At 56.9% G+C, this 14,888-nt stretch overlaps 1 protein-coding gene across 7 annotated transcripts in view; it reads left to right on the forward strand.

Annotated features, from left to right (window-relative positions):
* The window catches only part of SPTAN1 (spectrin alpha, non-erythrocytic 1), a 61,489-nt gene extending 46,615 nt beyond the window's left edge, over nt 1–14,874 (forward strand). For 6 of the 7 annotated variants that reach the window (XM_042914059.1, XM_042914056.1, XM_042914057.1 and 3 more), the window contains 17 exons: nt 1,553–1,761; nt 2,454–2,574; nt 2,793–2,914; nt 3,278–3,410; nt 5,015–5,113; nt 7,054–7,213; nt 7,826–7,902; nt 8,459–8,668; nt 8,968–9,264; nt 9,679–9,791; nt 10,231–10,248; nt 12,773–12,827; nt 13,230–13,426; nt 13,601–13,654; nt 13,735–13,881; nt 13,967–14,114; nt 14,413–14,874. In XM_042914059.1, coding sequence (XP_042769993.1) covers nt 1,553–1,761; nt 2,454–2,574; nt 2,793–2,914; nt 3,278–3,410; nt 5,015–5,113; nt 7,054–7,213; nt 7,826–7,902; nt 8,459–8,668; nt 8,968–9,264; nt 9,679–9,791; nt 10,231–10,248; nt 12,773–12,827; nt 13,230–13,426; nt 13,601–13,654; nt 13,735–13,881; nt 13,967–14,114; nt 14,413–14,538 — 2,286 coding nt within the window. In that variant the 3' untranslated portion in view covers nt 14,539–14,874. The remainder of the gene's footprint in view (nt 1–1,552; nt 1,762–2,453; nt 2,575–2,792; nt 2,915–3,277; nt 3,411–5,014; nt 5,114–7,053; nt 7,214–7,825; nt 7,903–8,458; nt 8,669–8,967; nt 9,265–9,678; nt 9,792–10,230; nt 10,249–12,772; nt 12,828–13,229; nt 13,427–13,600; nt 13,655–13,734; nt 13,882–13,966; nt 14,115–14,412) is intronic. The other variant, XM_042914058.1, reaches the window with a different exon arrangement.
* Nucleotides 14,875–14,888: the final 14 nt, after the last annotated feature.

Genomic DNA, 14,888 nt, shown 5'->3' on the forward strand with positions numbered 1-14,888 from the left:
CTTTTACAGCTTTTTGTGTGTCTGTAATTATTTCAAAATGAAAAAGGATAAAACTGAGAACGAGTTTATTTACCTAAAGTAATAATGAGCTCATGAAAAATTAATACGAATAACATTCTTAAAAAAAATTTTTTTTAATATTTACTTATTTTTGAGACAGAGAAAGAGCATGAACAGGGGAGGGTCAGAGAGAGAGAGACACACACACACACAGAATCTGAAGCAGGCTCCAGGCTCCAAGCTGTCAACACAGAGCCCGACGTGGGGCTCGAACTCACGGACTGTGAGATCATGACCTGAGCCGAAGTCAGATGCTTAACCGACTGAGCCACCCAGGTGCCCCTAACACGAGTAACATGCTTTATGGATGATAATTATATTTTTCAAAACCAAAAAAACAGAAGAGGGGCATTGGCCTTATTTTTGCAAATCTCTTTAATGTCCGGCTTAATGGAGTACAGCTGGATTCTTGTAGCTGATTCTGAATTCAGTTTATGGGAGTGTGTCAGATACGGGGCAAACACAGCGTCCCAAAGGGAGTTGGGGAAGGGAATGGTGTTTTAACCCAGGTGATGACAGATACTCTAATACCAAACTCAGTACATGCTAGTTGTGTAAAGGTTAGTTGCAAACTGGACTCTGAAACTCTATCGACCAGTGTTTCATACCATTTAATATTAAAATCCATGGGTCCATCTTGGACTTAGAAAGGTTTTTTTTTTTGGTTTTTGGTTTTGTTGTTTTTTACCCATGTGTGATGTTACAAAATCGTTTGGAAAACATTCTGAGTTACGCAGGACTTCTAAACGCTGGCACGTTTTTTTATGTGATATCACATGTGCCGTCTGCTAACATCAAAGCCAGTCTCACGGGAAAATCTTCACAGATCGAGCAGCTGTCGAGCTTGTGGAGGTGAACGTGCAGCTACTGGAATCCTCATTTTCACATGAAAGTTCGGGTCTATCAGTCACAGCAAACTCCGTCTTCCGGAAAGTGACAGTGTTTGCTTTGTTCTCGACAAGTATTTGTCAGATACCGACATCTGGATGATCGTGATTTGCTGGTCATCATTCTTTTGCATGAAAATGGCCTGTGAAATAGCAGCTAGTTGGGCTCACGACACGTGCTCCTTTGCAGGACGGTCCTCGAGCCGGAGTACGTGGCAGGAGTATTTGGTCACACAGGATGTTAAAAGTGGCCTGTCCTCCAAGATGGATATTTAATGACACTAACAACTTCTGCTTTGACAAGGATGCCCCTAAGGGAAAGCGCGTGCCCAGGAAGGATGGGATTCCTGCTGGTACGGCCTTGAGCCGAGGCGTCTGCACCGCCCCCTGCCCACCCCCACCCCCCACTGTTGTATCGTGGTGCAAACGTCCACACGGCGAAAGGGGCGCATAAATGTCTTTGTGTCATTAAAAAAGTAGTTTTGATCCCTTAGAGCCCCAGGGCCCCACGTGTTGCACTTTGGCATCGTCGGTACTGCACAACCTGTGAAGATGGTCACAGGAAACCAGGTTTCTCACCCCTCCTGCTGTGTCCCCTGCCCCAGGATCGCCTGAAGGACCTGAACAGCCAAGCAGACAGCCTGATGACCAGCAGCGCCTTCGACACGTCCCAAGTGAAGGACAAGCGGGACACCATCAACGGTCGTTTCCAGAAGATCAAGAGCATGGCGGCCTCCCGGCGAGCGAAGCTGAATGAATCCCATCGCCTGCACCAGTTCTTCCGGGACATGGATGATGAGGAGTCCTGGATCAAGTACGTGTCCCTGGGGCTTCCCATTCTGAGTCCTCCGGGACGCCCGCTGAGCCTCGGGTGGCGGGCGCTGGGGGCTACGGGCAGGGCGGGCGTCCGGAGCGCCAGGCCACGAGGTCTCACCCTCTCCGGGGAAGTGGGGCAGAACGTGCCAGGCCTCTCCTGGCACCCAGGTGTGCTGTGACAGGGTCATCGACGGCCTCTGGGTGGTGGCAGCACCTCACAGCTGCGCTGGGATCCCTGGGGAACTTGGCCACTGCCCCTCCGGAGACGACAGCCTGATCGCCCAGCAGGATCAGTCCTTGAAGGAAGGATTTTGTTTGTCATTCCTACCCTGTCACAAAGTTGCTGTAGCTTTATGTAAACACACCGTCATTTAAGGACAAAATCCTGTCTCCTGTTCCTCGCTTCCTTAAAAAATTCCATCCGTATCTTTATGTATTTCTACGTGTGATGTGTGCACACTTGGTGAAGTAGGATTGACAGGGCGACAGCGGGTAGGTGCTCCTAGATACATACGTGGACGCTCTTCGTTTGGGAAATAGAGGCTTTCGTCTCCCAGAACACTGGCAAGGATTTTTGTGGAGAGAGGGATAAATGTAGGCAGAGGACATCGTAGCGTATGTAGGTTCACGGCTCGCGACCGACCTGTCCAGCTGAAGACAGGGAGGTGCAGAGTGCCTGTTTGTGTCCAGGGAGAAGAAGCTGCTGGTGAGCTCCGAGGACTACGGCCGGGACCTAACAGGCGTCCAGAACCTGAGGAAGAAGCACAAGCGGCTGGAGGCAGAACTGGCTGCACACGAGCCTGCGATTCAGGTGAGGGACCTCTTCCGGCCAAGACGGTGGCGGGGACTACATGGGCCCTGGGGACGTGCAGAGAAATCTTTTGCTCTCATTCATTTCACCGAGGCCTACGGTGTTTATGACCCCTCGTTCCAAACCTGGAAGAAAGTTGTGGATGTGATGCTGAGGTTTTTCCTGGATGCGTCTAGAAGCAGATGATAGCTGTTGATCTAATCCTTCTCGCCCTTCAGGGTGTCCTGGACACTGGGAAGAAGCTGTCTGATGACAACACCATTGGGAAGGAGGAGATTCAGCAGCGTCTGGCCCAGTTCGTGGAGCACTGGAAGGAGCTGAAGCAGCTGGCGGCAGCCAGGTCAGCGGCCAGAGGAAGGCGCGCGTGTCCCGCATGTGGGTGCAGCGTGCAAGGCCGGGCTCAGAGCTTCTGGGCCCTCCTGCCACCGCCTGGACCTTTTTCTTGGGTGTGCAAGTACCACAGCTGGCTCATTCAGAGCCCCTTCCGACAGGCCCGTGCTCAGCTCGTCCCATGATGTGGATCTGAACCCAACACGTGGTTCCCAAATTTCACGTTTGAACAACACTATCTCTGCTGCATATTACGCGGAGGGCTTGACGGAACCACTTATGTCCCGCACGTGTGAATATTTGTAAGCAGATGTTAGCTATCAGGATTGAAGTTAGCGGCAATGGCTGATTGTTTTCCGTTTCCTGTAATTAGAGGCCAGCGGCTGGAGGAGTCCTTGGAGTATCAGCAGTTTGTAGCCAACGTGGAGGAGGAAGAAGCCTGGATCAATGAGAAAATGACCCTGGTAGCCAGTGAGGATTACGGAGACACTCTTGCTGCGATCCAGGTCAGAGAAGCTGGCGCCTGCTGGTTTGTTCAGTGGCTGTGTTCACGCCGGGAGAGCTCTCGGCCAGCAGTCACGGTCTCGCTGGTTGGTTTCAGTCCTCCCACCTCATGCGAGAGACCCTGCCCCTCTGGACAAACTTGCCTTGGCCGCCAGCCCTGGTGACCAGAGCCCCATGGTCGGTTAGGGGGCCCTGTTTCCACGGGTTATTGGTGCCCATTGGTCCCCTGGGGCCCTCAGCTTGGGGCGTACAGCAGCAGGAATCTATGGGCCTGTGGTTCTGGAGGCTGGAAGGCTGAAATCAAGGTGCATCAGAACCTCATTCTCTGAAACTTTTAGGGGAGGCTCATTCCTGCCTCTTCTAGCTTCTCCCTGGCATTCCTGGCTGGCTCGTGGCAGTATAATTGCAATCTGCTTGTTTTACGTGGCTCTTCCTTCTGTGTCTGTCTTCCCATGGCTTTCTCTCCGGCGGTGTCTGTGCCCAAATTTCCCTCTTAAATGACACAAATCCTGCTAGATTAGGTCCCGCCCCAGTGACCTCATGTGAACTTGGCTATACCTGCATCTGCAGAGACCTCAGTTCCACGTTCATAGGTGCCAGGGATTAGGACGCCCTTGTTTCCAGGGGACACGCGAGCCCACACCCTGAGCACACGGGCGGCTGTGGCCGTGTCACAGTCATACAGGCAGCAGCGGCTTGTTATCCGTGGTTGTACCACTTTTGAGTGGGGCCCCTCACACAGCCCCAAGGCGGGGGCGGGGCTGTGGGCCAAGGAACCACGACAGTGTCCCTGGCGGCTGGCACATCTCTGTTCCCTTCCTTTCGCCTCCCTCCAGCTGCCTTGCCCAGCTGCCATAGGCAGCATTCAAAGTGGCAGAGGTGGAAGCTTCGAGGCTTAGCCCCAGGCATCACATGACACCATCCATGCCACATGGTGGCAAGCAGGCCAGGGCCACGGGCTGGATAAACGCCTCCCCTTTTGCTGGGAGGAGCCACACGTTCTGGTCGGAAGTTCCCGGATCTGGGCCACCAGCCGTGGAGACAGAGTTTGCGTTCCCAAGAGTCTGGGTAGCCCCCGAGCCACGTTCTCAGAGGGGGTGTCCTATTCAGGTGGTTTAGACGGAGGAAAGGGTTTGTCTGTCTTCTGCACGGTCCCGGCCCGTGCAGAGGCCCTGTTTCCGCCCCTTCACTTGTACCGAGGGAGGGAGACTTGGAAGGTCGTTTAGGAGCTGAACCCAGGGGAAACCTTAGCCTGAGAGTCCCCATTTGGTTGGGTGTGTCTTAAGCTTGTGTTGGGTTTAGTGCTTTCTGTGTGGTCTTGTCAGGGGAAGAGGGACGCTGTAGTGGTTGATTAGGAGTTAACCCCTTCAGTAAGGCCTTCCCTGACGTCCCTTCTCAAGCTCAGCCTGCACTGCCAGTTACCTGCTACATCGTGGTTTTACCACCTTTATGATTACCTGTTAACATCGGTCCCTGTGTTCTCAGCCTCCAGCTAGACTGGGACGCTTGTGAGGTCAGGTGGCTTACAGCTCTGTGCTCTGTGCCCCCTGCCAGGTACTGGCACATGCCAGGCCCTCAGCAGCTGGCCTTTCTGCTTCCATTCCAGGGCTTACTAAAGAAACATGAAGCTTTTGAGACAGACTTCACTGTGCACAAGGACCGTGTGAATGACGTCTGCAGTAACGGACAAGACCTCGTTAAGAAGGTGAGCCTGGCCTGCCTGTAAAATGTTCATTTTCCACACGAGGGGTGCATGCCCGCACAAAGTCCATCTGCTGGAATATTCCCCCAAGAAAGGTTTTTGCATAGAGACTGGTAGCAATTCCATTCCCATATTCCATAAAGAAGAGAAGGGTTATATGACTGGTCGGGTGTTCTCCCCCTTTCCGAAGCCAGTTGGTAAAGTTACTCTACAACACTTACATTCCCTGCCTTTGTTAAGCAGAGAAGCATCCCTGATGGTCTTTCTGCGACATTGGCATTCCCACGTAGCGGCTCTCTTAGTTTTTCTTGGGAGGTACGAGCTCTTTACAGAAGTACTAGAAAATGCAAGAAAAATAAAGCCACCAGAAGGATCGATCACCAGCGAGGTCTGCATGCCTCACCTCCCTGACTCTTCCACACGTACAGCCTCCCCTGGATAGGATAGGTCCAGTTCCGTCGATGTACGTCGCACTGCGAAGCCTGGCTGCGTCCAGGATGTTTTAGAAACAAATGTGTTAAAATCACGAGGCTTATTTCGGTCCGGCAGCCCTTGAGGGAGGGCAGACGGGAGGGGTCTTGGGCTTTCTCACCAGCAGTGAAGTCAGGTCACTTGCGTATTGGCGCTCCAGACTAGGCGCGGTGCTGCCATTGGTCGCGACTTAGTGACGCGATCACTTAGGTGCGGTGACAGATGTTCGGTACCACGAGACAAGTACCTTTTAACAGCTGTAGCTTCCTGTTGCAAACGCAACAAGTAGATAAGATTTCTCGTCACAGGATTTGCTCCAAGCCTGGGGTTTGAGACTAGGGATCCGGTCCGTAGGAGGTAGCAGTATGTTCGAGTCCGTGCTCACTGCAGAGCTTTTCTCCCTTGCGCTTATGAGCCAATAAACTAACAGGAAAGCTGATTTCAGAAACATACCACGTATGGACAGAGATGAGACCTGCAGACGATCTCCACGCGCACGCAGCCCTGCTGCGTGTTCTCTGTTCTTGTGGCCTGGGCCGTGACTGCGAATATTCTGCAGCCTTCCAGCGGAGCCCGGTGCTTTGCTGTCAGCAACAGTCTTTGTTTCCTCCCTGAGTTTCTCTCTACGTTTTATGCTGACTTGTGTATGGTTTCAAATGCAGTTTATCCAAGACTGAATCTGAGTGTTTGGGGCCCAAGAATTGTCAGTGTCCGCTTTTTCTGAATCGTTGGGTTTTTTTATTTGTTTTTTAATGTTAATTTTTAAGAGAGAAAGAGAGAGAGTGTGTGCAGGCAGGGGAGGGGCAGAGAGAGAGGGAGACGCAGAATCCGAAGCATGCTCCAGGCTCCAGGCTCCGAGCCGTCAGCACAGAGCCCGACGCGCGACTCGATCTCATGAACTGTGAGATCATGACCCGAGCTGGAGTCCGATGCTGAACCGACGGGGCCCTCCAGGCGCCCCTCTGAACGTTGTTTTTGTTGCTTGTGTGTAGTAGCCGTTTTCTTGGATGTGTAGTAAGTTGGAAGTATCTGTGCTTTTTCTCCATTTTTGCTATCAAGAATGCTAACGAGGGGTTCCCTCGTTAGGGGGTGGCTCAGTCGGTTGAGCATTCATCCCTTGGTCTCAGCTTGGGTCTTGATCTCAAGGTCATGAGTTCAGGCTTTGCACTGGGTGTGAAGCCTTACTTAAAAAAAAAAAAAAACGAATACATCGTGACGTTTCGGCACATTCCTCAGTGTTTCTTCAGAACTCCTTCCTGTGAGTGGAGTTGCCAGCATTCCCCTTTCGAGGCTTTTACTCCGTGTTGCCCGTGGAGAAGCCTTTCCTGCCGTCCCTCCCCCTGGAGGAGGGCAGCGGGGCGCACGGCCCGCCTCACCGGCCCGGAGGGCCTTCGCGGGCAGGGAGGGAACGGGTGTGGTGGCTGCGGCCGGGGGTGAGGCTGACCAGGCTGTGCCTTCTCTCCGTGGCCTAGAACAATCACCATGAGGAGAACATCTCTTCAAAGATGAAGGGCTTGAACGGGAAGGTGTCAGACTTGGAGAAAGCCGCTGCCCAGAGGAAGGCAAAGCTTGATGAGAACTCGGCCTTCCTTCAGTTCAACTGGAAGGCTGACGTGGTAGAGTCCTGGATCGGTGAGTGAGCGCTGGCCCGTCCAGCCTGGCCCCAAGTTTCTCGTCCTCCCGGCCAGGAGGATTGGTGCAGGGCCGTAGCTCATCTGTTTCCTCAGCAGTCGGTTTTCTTCTCCAGAGAAGAAACGGATCTATTGCAGGGGTGTCTGAGAAGACACCGTGTCCTGAGGCCGAGGGTGGGGGCCGTGGGTCAGCACAAGGGTTAACAAAGCAAAAACCCTTAGCCCAGGAGGGAGTGACGGGCGTCACAGCACAAACAAAATGGCACGGCAGCGGACACACAGCTGCGCTGTCCCCTAGCTGCCCGGGCCCAGGGTGCAGTCCGGCTCCGGGGCGAGAGGGGACCAGACTCTGGGACCCGTGTGACCCTGGTGGTTGCTGTCACTTAAGCGACAATTGAACCACAATCCAGGATGAGCTGGAAGGACCTCGTCCCGGCCCGGCTAGAGAACGGGCCTGGCTGCAGGGAGGTGGGAACCGGCTGACATGGGGTCGGAGACCGCTGTTAGCGTTCTTGGGATTTAAACATCCACAGGGTGACAGCGTGCCTCGGTTTTCTTAATTCACCTCACTGTACCAAGGAGGCTGGCCTATTTCTCGTTTTTGGTTTCTCAGGTGAGAAGGAGAACAGCCTGAAGACGGACGATTATGGCCGCGACCTGTCTTCCGTGCAGACCCTCCTTACCAAACAGGTCAGTCTTGGCCCCTTTGTTGCCCGACCGAAATGTGTGCAGATAGCGTGTCCTTGCAGGCGGCTGGTGCTCTGCAGCTCTCGCTGAGAAACACCCTAGGGCTCAGCAGTGAGCAGGGTGCGGTTCTGGTCCTCGGGGAGCTTCCAGACCAGGCATCTGTGCTCCGGCCCGACGGCAGGGTGTGCTGTGGACTTAACACCCCAGCGGTGTCTGACTCGGGTGCCAGAAAGCCAGGGCTGATGGGGAAGGTCTTCCCAGAGGGGAGCGGCTCAGCTAGGTCACCAAGGGTAAACTGCAGGCAGTCAGGTGGGGAGGCAGGCGCTCGTTCCGGGCGGAGGTAGTGGGGCGAGCGGGGCACGTAGAGGGAGCCCCACACCTCAATCTGCCTGTGGGGCAGGAGGCTGTCAGGAGAAGGTGGGGACTCTGGGCCGACAGTCTGGCTTGGGCGGCTGGCCAGACAGGCTCTGGTGCCGTCGCGCTGAGGCCCCCAGAAAGGGCGGGTTCCAGCGTCCCTGCCAACCCTACAGATTGGCTTACCGTTAGCTCCTTGTTCCAGGAAACCTTTGACGCCGGCCTGCAGGCCTTCCAGCAGGAGGGCATCGCCAACATCACTGCCCTCAAAGATCAGCTGCTGGCCGCCAAGCACATTCAGTCAAAGGCCATCGAGGCCCGGCACGCCTCCCTCATGAAGAGATGGAGCCAGCTTCTGGCCAACTCGGCCACCCGGAAGAAGAAGCTGCTGGAGGCGCAGGGTCACTTCCGCAAGGTAAGCGGCGGGGCCCCCGCGGAGCCCAGCCGGCCCGGCGCGCAGGGCAAGCCCGCCGGCCGCACGCACGTTCTGCATGCGGCCTGGGGTCGGCTTGAACCTAGCAGAAGGGGACCTTTGCCTCTGCGGCTGCCGCTCATTCATGTGCAGCGAGGGGAGGAAGTCGGAGGCCTTTGGAGAAGCGGGGGCACCGGCTCCACCCGGACGGCCCAGAAGCACACCTGCCTTTCCCAGCCTCCGGCCCCAGCGTGGCGCGTGCAGCCTCGAGGCCGTGCTGAGCTGGGCTGCTCTGCTCCCAGGTGGAAGACCTCTTCCTGACCTTCGCCAAAAAGGCATCTGCCTTCAACAGCTGGTTTGAAAACGCCGAGGAGGATCTGACCGACCCCGTGCGCTGCAACTCCCTGGAGGAGATCAGAGCCTTGCGGGAGGCCCACGACGCCTTCCGCTCATCCCTCAGCTCTGCGCAGGCCGACTTCAGCCAGCTGGCCGAGCTGGACCGCCAGATCAAGAGCTTCCGCGTGGCCTCCAACCCCTACACGTGGTTCACCATGGAGGCCCTGGAGGAGACGTGGAGGAACCTGCAGAAGATCATCAAGGTGCCGCTGCCGCCCCGCCCAGAGCCGTCAGCCCGAGCTCGGGGGCTTGGGGGGCTGGCGGGTCGGTCTCACTTTCAGAAGCCGGAGCGGGTGCTGGCCAGCAGCCCACGCGAGGCCGACCATCAGTGCCTTCCCCTCACCTCTTGCTGGAGTTCGGGGGGGGGGGGGGGGGTTCCGAGGAGCCAGGGAACTGAGGGTTCTGAGCTCCCTAGATGTCCGCCAGCTTCCCTCTTTGGGTTGAGGTCAACATCCAGTCCTCCCTGCCTCCCAGCGCAATGGTCTCTGGTCACACTCGGCTTCAGAAAACTGAAATTCTGAGGGCTGTGGTCCGTCTCGAGGGCACCCCACCCCTCCCCGGAGCTAGTCCCGGAAGGAGGGCACCGGTGACACGGCGTCCCCTCCGCTTGGGCCTAGGAGCGGGAGCTGGAGCTGCAGAAGGAGCAGCGCCGGCAGGAGGAGAACGACAAGCTGCGGCAGGAGTTCGCCCAGCACGCCAACGCGTTCCACCAGTGGATCCAGGAGACCAGGTGCCGTCGCCCCTGCTCCCCGTCCCCATCCCCCGCTCCAGGGGAGGGCGCGCTGTGGGCAACCCCGGAGGGGAGGCGAGGCGAGGCGAGGCGGAGGCGCTCTGGCAGGAAGGGAGGGAGGGACGGAGGGACGGAGGGAGGGAGGGAGGAAGGAAGGGTTAGGGGCATACGCTGGGCCGGCTCCAGCCAAAGGGGTGGGCGGAGTTCCCAAAGGTCAAGTTGTGGGGTGTCCTGGGTTGGGTGGGACTGTGCGTGGTGGGCAGTCGGTCCCAAGCAGCACATCAGGGACTCACGATACAGGGTCGTGTGCAGTGTAGGTACTGATGTTCTTGCTTTTGTTTTTCTTTTCTTTCCTGTGTCTCTCTCTGTCCCCCACCTTCCGATTGCTGCTATCTGGACACCACCTTGTCTTGCGGCTGCTTGGATCCCATCTGCACAGAACGTATCTCCTCGATGGGTTAATATTGTCTTCTTATTTCTCCGGGCTCGTGGTGTGGTCGTGTCTCCTGTGCTTGTCCCCTGCCCTCTGTCCCCCTGTGGCCTGGCTTGCAGAGGATCCCAGGATGGGCCTTGCTGCCCAAGGCGGGCTGCACTTCCCCTGTCCCGCCCTCGCCCCACCTCTGTCCCCATCCCCCTCCAAGGAGTGCGTGCCTTGCCTCACAGCCCACTGTCCTTGACAGCTTGCGGTCTGGGGAGGGGAGCCACTCCCACCTTCCTGTTCAGATTCCAAGGGCTCTTTCAGGGAGGGAATGTGACCAAGCCAGAGGGCCAGAGCTGGAGTCCAAAGCCTCTGAGAATCCCAGTGCTTGTTCAGCCATTGGGATTTTACTGGACTTCTTTTCTGCCTCTTTTCCCCTTGTGTCCAGTGGGACCAGATTTAGCTCCTAGGGGGTCATGGTCACGAAGTAGGAGCTTCGGCTGGTACAGTGAGTTCCCAGCTGTGCACTGACCCCTCCCCCAGTGCCCCGTACCACAGCTTTCCCAGGGGAAGGGGCGTAGCATCATTTGCCCCTCCAGAGGAGGCAGAAGTGCCTGGGTTCCCGGAGGTGGAGAGGCGGGGCTTGGGAGGAGCCCTGGGAGAAGCAGGGTGGCCCCGCCCAGCACTGGGAGGGGCCTCTCCTTGAGGCTTCAGCCTCTGCCTGGGTCCAGCACCTGTGCATTCTCCCCCAGGCCCATGTAAAGCCAGGGTTGAGGGGACCTCAGTGGCTGAGTCTAGCATTCCAGGGGTTCTACAGACGGGGAGTTGGGGTGTCTAAGTATGGTAATGGGAGAAACAGGTCCAGTACCAGCTGACCCAGCTACCCGTGCTGGAGGCAGAGGGGGTCAGGATTTAGGGGTTGCAGCTTCTAGCTGGAGTTGATTAGCCGCCTGACGTCCGCTCCCCTCCCCAGCCCTGTGGCTGTGTCTGCCAATCTGGTCTTGTCTCCGTGGGTGCCGTTGCTCCCCTTACCACGTGGCTCCTCCCCAGCCCTGTCCCGTCTTGCTTGGTCGCAGTGTGAGCTGCCCTGAGGCCGCCTGTCCTCCCCGGCGGCGCAGCCCCACCAGGTCCCTGCCTGGGCGCCAGGTTGCCCCGCCTGTGCACTGCCAGCTTGGGCCTTGTGGCGCGTGTCTGTCTCGGTCTGCTCTTGCCTGCCCGTGCCTTCGGTGTATTCATTTGGTTTCTTTTCTTTGACTAGCATAGCGTATCGTCGGGTCATTCGTGTCTATCAGTATGAAGTTGGGGATGATCTGTCTGGAAGGTTTTTCTCCTCTTATTTCTCTTCTTACCTCACTGTGGTTTTACCAATGCACTCTTGACTTCCCCAGGCGGCTCCGCTTTCTGACTAACCCACCGCCCTCGGCCGCTTGGGAAGGAGGGGTCTGTCCTCCTCCCACTGCACCGGCACCCAGCCTCCTGCCCCTGGGTCCTGGGGGTGTTGCTTTTCTCTGGGGGACATGGCGTGACTGTGAGTCTGACCTGCTGGGGTAGGAGGAAGCCTGGTGCCTTGCCTTGCTCGAACACTAGGAACTTGGGGACATTTCAGAGCTAAGCCTGGCTCGCTGGGTGTTGAAAGGGTAGGTTGGGGCACACGTGGGTGCCGGGGAGGCTGGGCTAAAATCCCCCCAAGGACATGCGCACAGTGTGATTCGTCCCCGCACGTAACCCTAACTTGTCTTCGTTCTCTGATGGCCTTCTGTGACCTCACACTGTAATGTCAGATAGATGGAGGCTCCCTGCTCCCTGCTGTTCAGAACTTGGCCCTGGAAGCCTCTGGCCCTGTGTCATGGAGCCTGATCACAGCCACCTCTCCCCTTTGGGCAGAATTAGAATCCCTTTCAAAACCCGTATCTGGTCATGATCTCTTAGCCACCCCGCCTTCGTGTCTGAGGGGTCCTCTGCATCTCCTCCACTGCTGTCACACCTAGAATGTGGCTCCCCTCCTCAGGAACCTGCAAGAGGCCCCAGGGATTTCTAGGGGGTGGCTCTCCTTTTGTCAGCCTCCTCCTCCTGAAGGTCTCCTGGGTAGCAGGAGGCAGGGTCGCACAGAGTGGCTTTCTCCCCAGTGACTGCAGAGGCTGTCAGGCCTGCAGCCCCTCTGTCATCTCCTGAGGGGATTTCGACACAGTTCCTAAGGTGCCCCTTGAGGGCCTAGCTTGGGTCAGGTGCCATGTCACAGCCTGGCTGGGCCTGAGGAGCCACGTGAGAAAGGGTCCTAGCCTGGAAGCAGGATGGGTGGGGCTTAGCCGTGGCCCACCAGGTGGCCCTGGGCAGGTGACTCAACACCTTGGGGCACCGGCTGGCATTCTCTGAAACAGAAGAAATACTACCTGCCCTCCATGGCTCCCAGGGCCACTTAGAAAAAGATTGCCAATAGCACGTTTCGTGTTCTTAAAAGAAATTCCAAAAGAAAAAAAATCAAGATAGCAGGTACTGTTAACTGGGGATAGTTAATTCAAGCTCCCATTCAGGTCCTCCTGCTTCACTGTGCTTCTGTGTTTAGGTCCTGCATGGTGGAAGAATCGGGGACCCTGGAATCCCAGCTGGAAGCTACCAAAGTAAGTGCCCCTACGGCTCCTGGCCAGGCTCAGACCCTCTATGCAGCCTTCTCCAGTAGGCCCATGTGGTTCCAAGTCAGGCATGAAGCTAGGCTGGTTAGGTGCCCTTTTTCTCTTAGCAGAAAGCAGCCCCGAGCCCCGTCATTTGTCTTTGAGGGTTGCCGCCGGGTGTCTTACTCGAAAGAGTCCTTTGGTTCTTAGTGTACAGTTTTCTTGGCTTGTGACCGACGCTGAAGTCGTTCCCTTAACGGAGGCTGTTGGATTTCACTTCACACCATCCTGCCGTTGCCATTCCGCACGGCCCCGTGGGCGTCAGGCCAGGAGGGCTGTTGAGCAGGCCCCTGGGCCTGGACGCCAAGCCGAGAGCCCCTGTCCCCTGCACCTTTGCCTCCCCCTCTCTAGCGCAAGCACCAGGAGATTCGAGCCATGAGAAGTCAGCTCAAGAAGATCGAGGACCTGGGGGCAGCCATGGAGGAGGCCCTGATCCTGGACAACAAGTACACGGAGCACAGCACCGTGGGCCTGGCCCAGCAGTGGGACCAGCTCGACCAGCTGGGCATGCGCATGCAGCACAACCTGGAGCAGCAGATCCAGGCCAGGTACCTGAGCCAGGCCTGGCAGCAAGGGAGGAGGCGGGGGTCTCGGCTACCTGACCGCAGGTCCCCCCCACCCCCCCCCCCCCCCCGCCCGCCATTTTATGGGGATGGAGCAGAACGCGCCACCTACCAAATGGGGTGGAAGGCCCGGTCCTTAACTCCATTCTGTTCTTTTAGGAACACAACAGGAGTGACTGAGGAGGCCCTCAAAGAATTCAGCATGATGTTTAAGTGAGTATGGCCTCCCCTGCCGGGCAGGCGGGCTCAGCACCGGGGCCTGGGTGCTGAGCCGTCCTCCATTTGTACTGCAGACACTTTGACAAAGACAAGTCGGGCCGGCTGAACCACCAGGAGTTCAAGTCCTGCCTGCGCTCCCTGGGTTATGACCTGCCCATGGTGGAGGAAGGGGAGCCAGACCCCGAGTTCGAGGCAATCCTAGACACTGTGGATCCGAACAGGTGAGCTTTAGGGATGGTGCTGGAGGCAGCTCTGTCTTCGGCTCCTCCTAGGCCCCCCTTGCTCACTGCACTCGCTCCTCCCCAGGGACGGCCACGTCTCCCTGCAAGAATACATGGCTTTCATGATCAGCCGTGAGACGGAGAACGTCAAATCGAGCGAGGAGATCGAGAGCGCCTTCCGGGCCCTGAGCTCCGAGGGAAAGCCTTACGTGACCAAGGAGGAACTATACCAGGTCTGGGGCTCTGCTTCCCTACCCTGGGGACAAGGGTCGAGGTTTCCTTTGGAAAGTAAAGCCTGAGATTGCCCTGGGGTCAGGGTCAGAATGAGTCTAAGTTAACAAACCTCCCTTTTGAGCCCTCTTCTGCTGGGTGCAGGCATCTTATCCCCATTTACCAGTGAAACTCACTCCAGACCTGTCTGAAGCAGCTCTTAGAAGTGGCTGCGGTCTCTGGGCAGGGACATTCCCGATGTCCGCACCTCCCCCGGGTGTCAGCGGACTGGACTGACAGGTGTGGTCCCTTCCCCTCCAGAACCTGACTCGGGAACAAGCCGACTACTGCGTCTCCCACATGAAGCCCTACGTGGATGGCAAGGGCCGCGAACTCCCCACCGCCTTCGACTACGTGGAGTTCACCCGCTCGCTCTTCGTGAACTGATCCCGCTCCTCGCTCCGCCCGGCCCACGCTGCCCGCCCTGCCGTTGCCTTGCTGCATGACACCTCCTCTCTGTGCTCTTAAAATATTCCAGTGTTACTTTCCAATGTGAGCTTAAGTCCGCTTAGCCTGGGAGAAGACTTAGTAGAAAATGGTGCTTCGATAAACCGCTTCCGGTCAAGTCGCACTTGCCCCGTTGCCGTGGGGACCCAGATTCCCTTCGTGAAGCCCGCTGCCCCATTCCGACTCGGCAATCTCGGCGGCGGGCCAGATCCCCTCTTGTTCTCTCCCCTCCCTTTTGTTTTCATGTGAAAGACAAATAAATGACTTGACTCCCCCAGAAGCTCGTGTTG

Source organism: Panthera leo, chromosome D4 (genome assembly GCF_018350215.1).
Source record: "Panthera leo isolate Ple1 chromosome D4, P.leo_Ple1_pat1.1, whole genome shotgun sequence".
NCBI lineage: Eukaryota > Metazoa > Chordata > Mammalia > Carnivora > Felidae > Panthera > Panthera leo.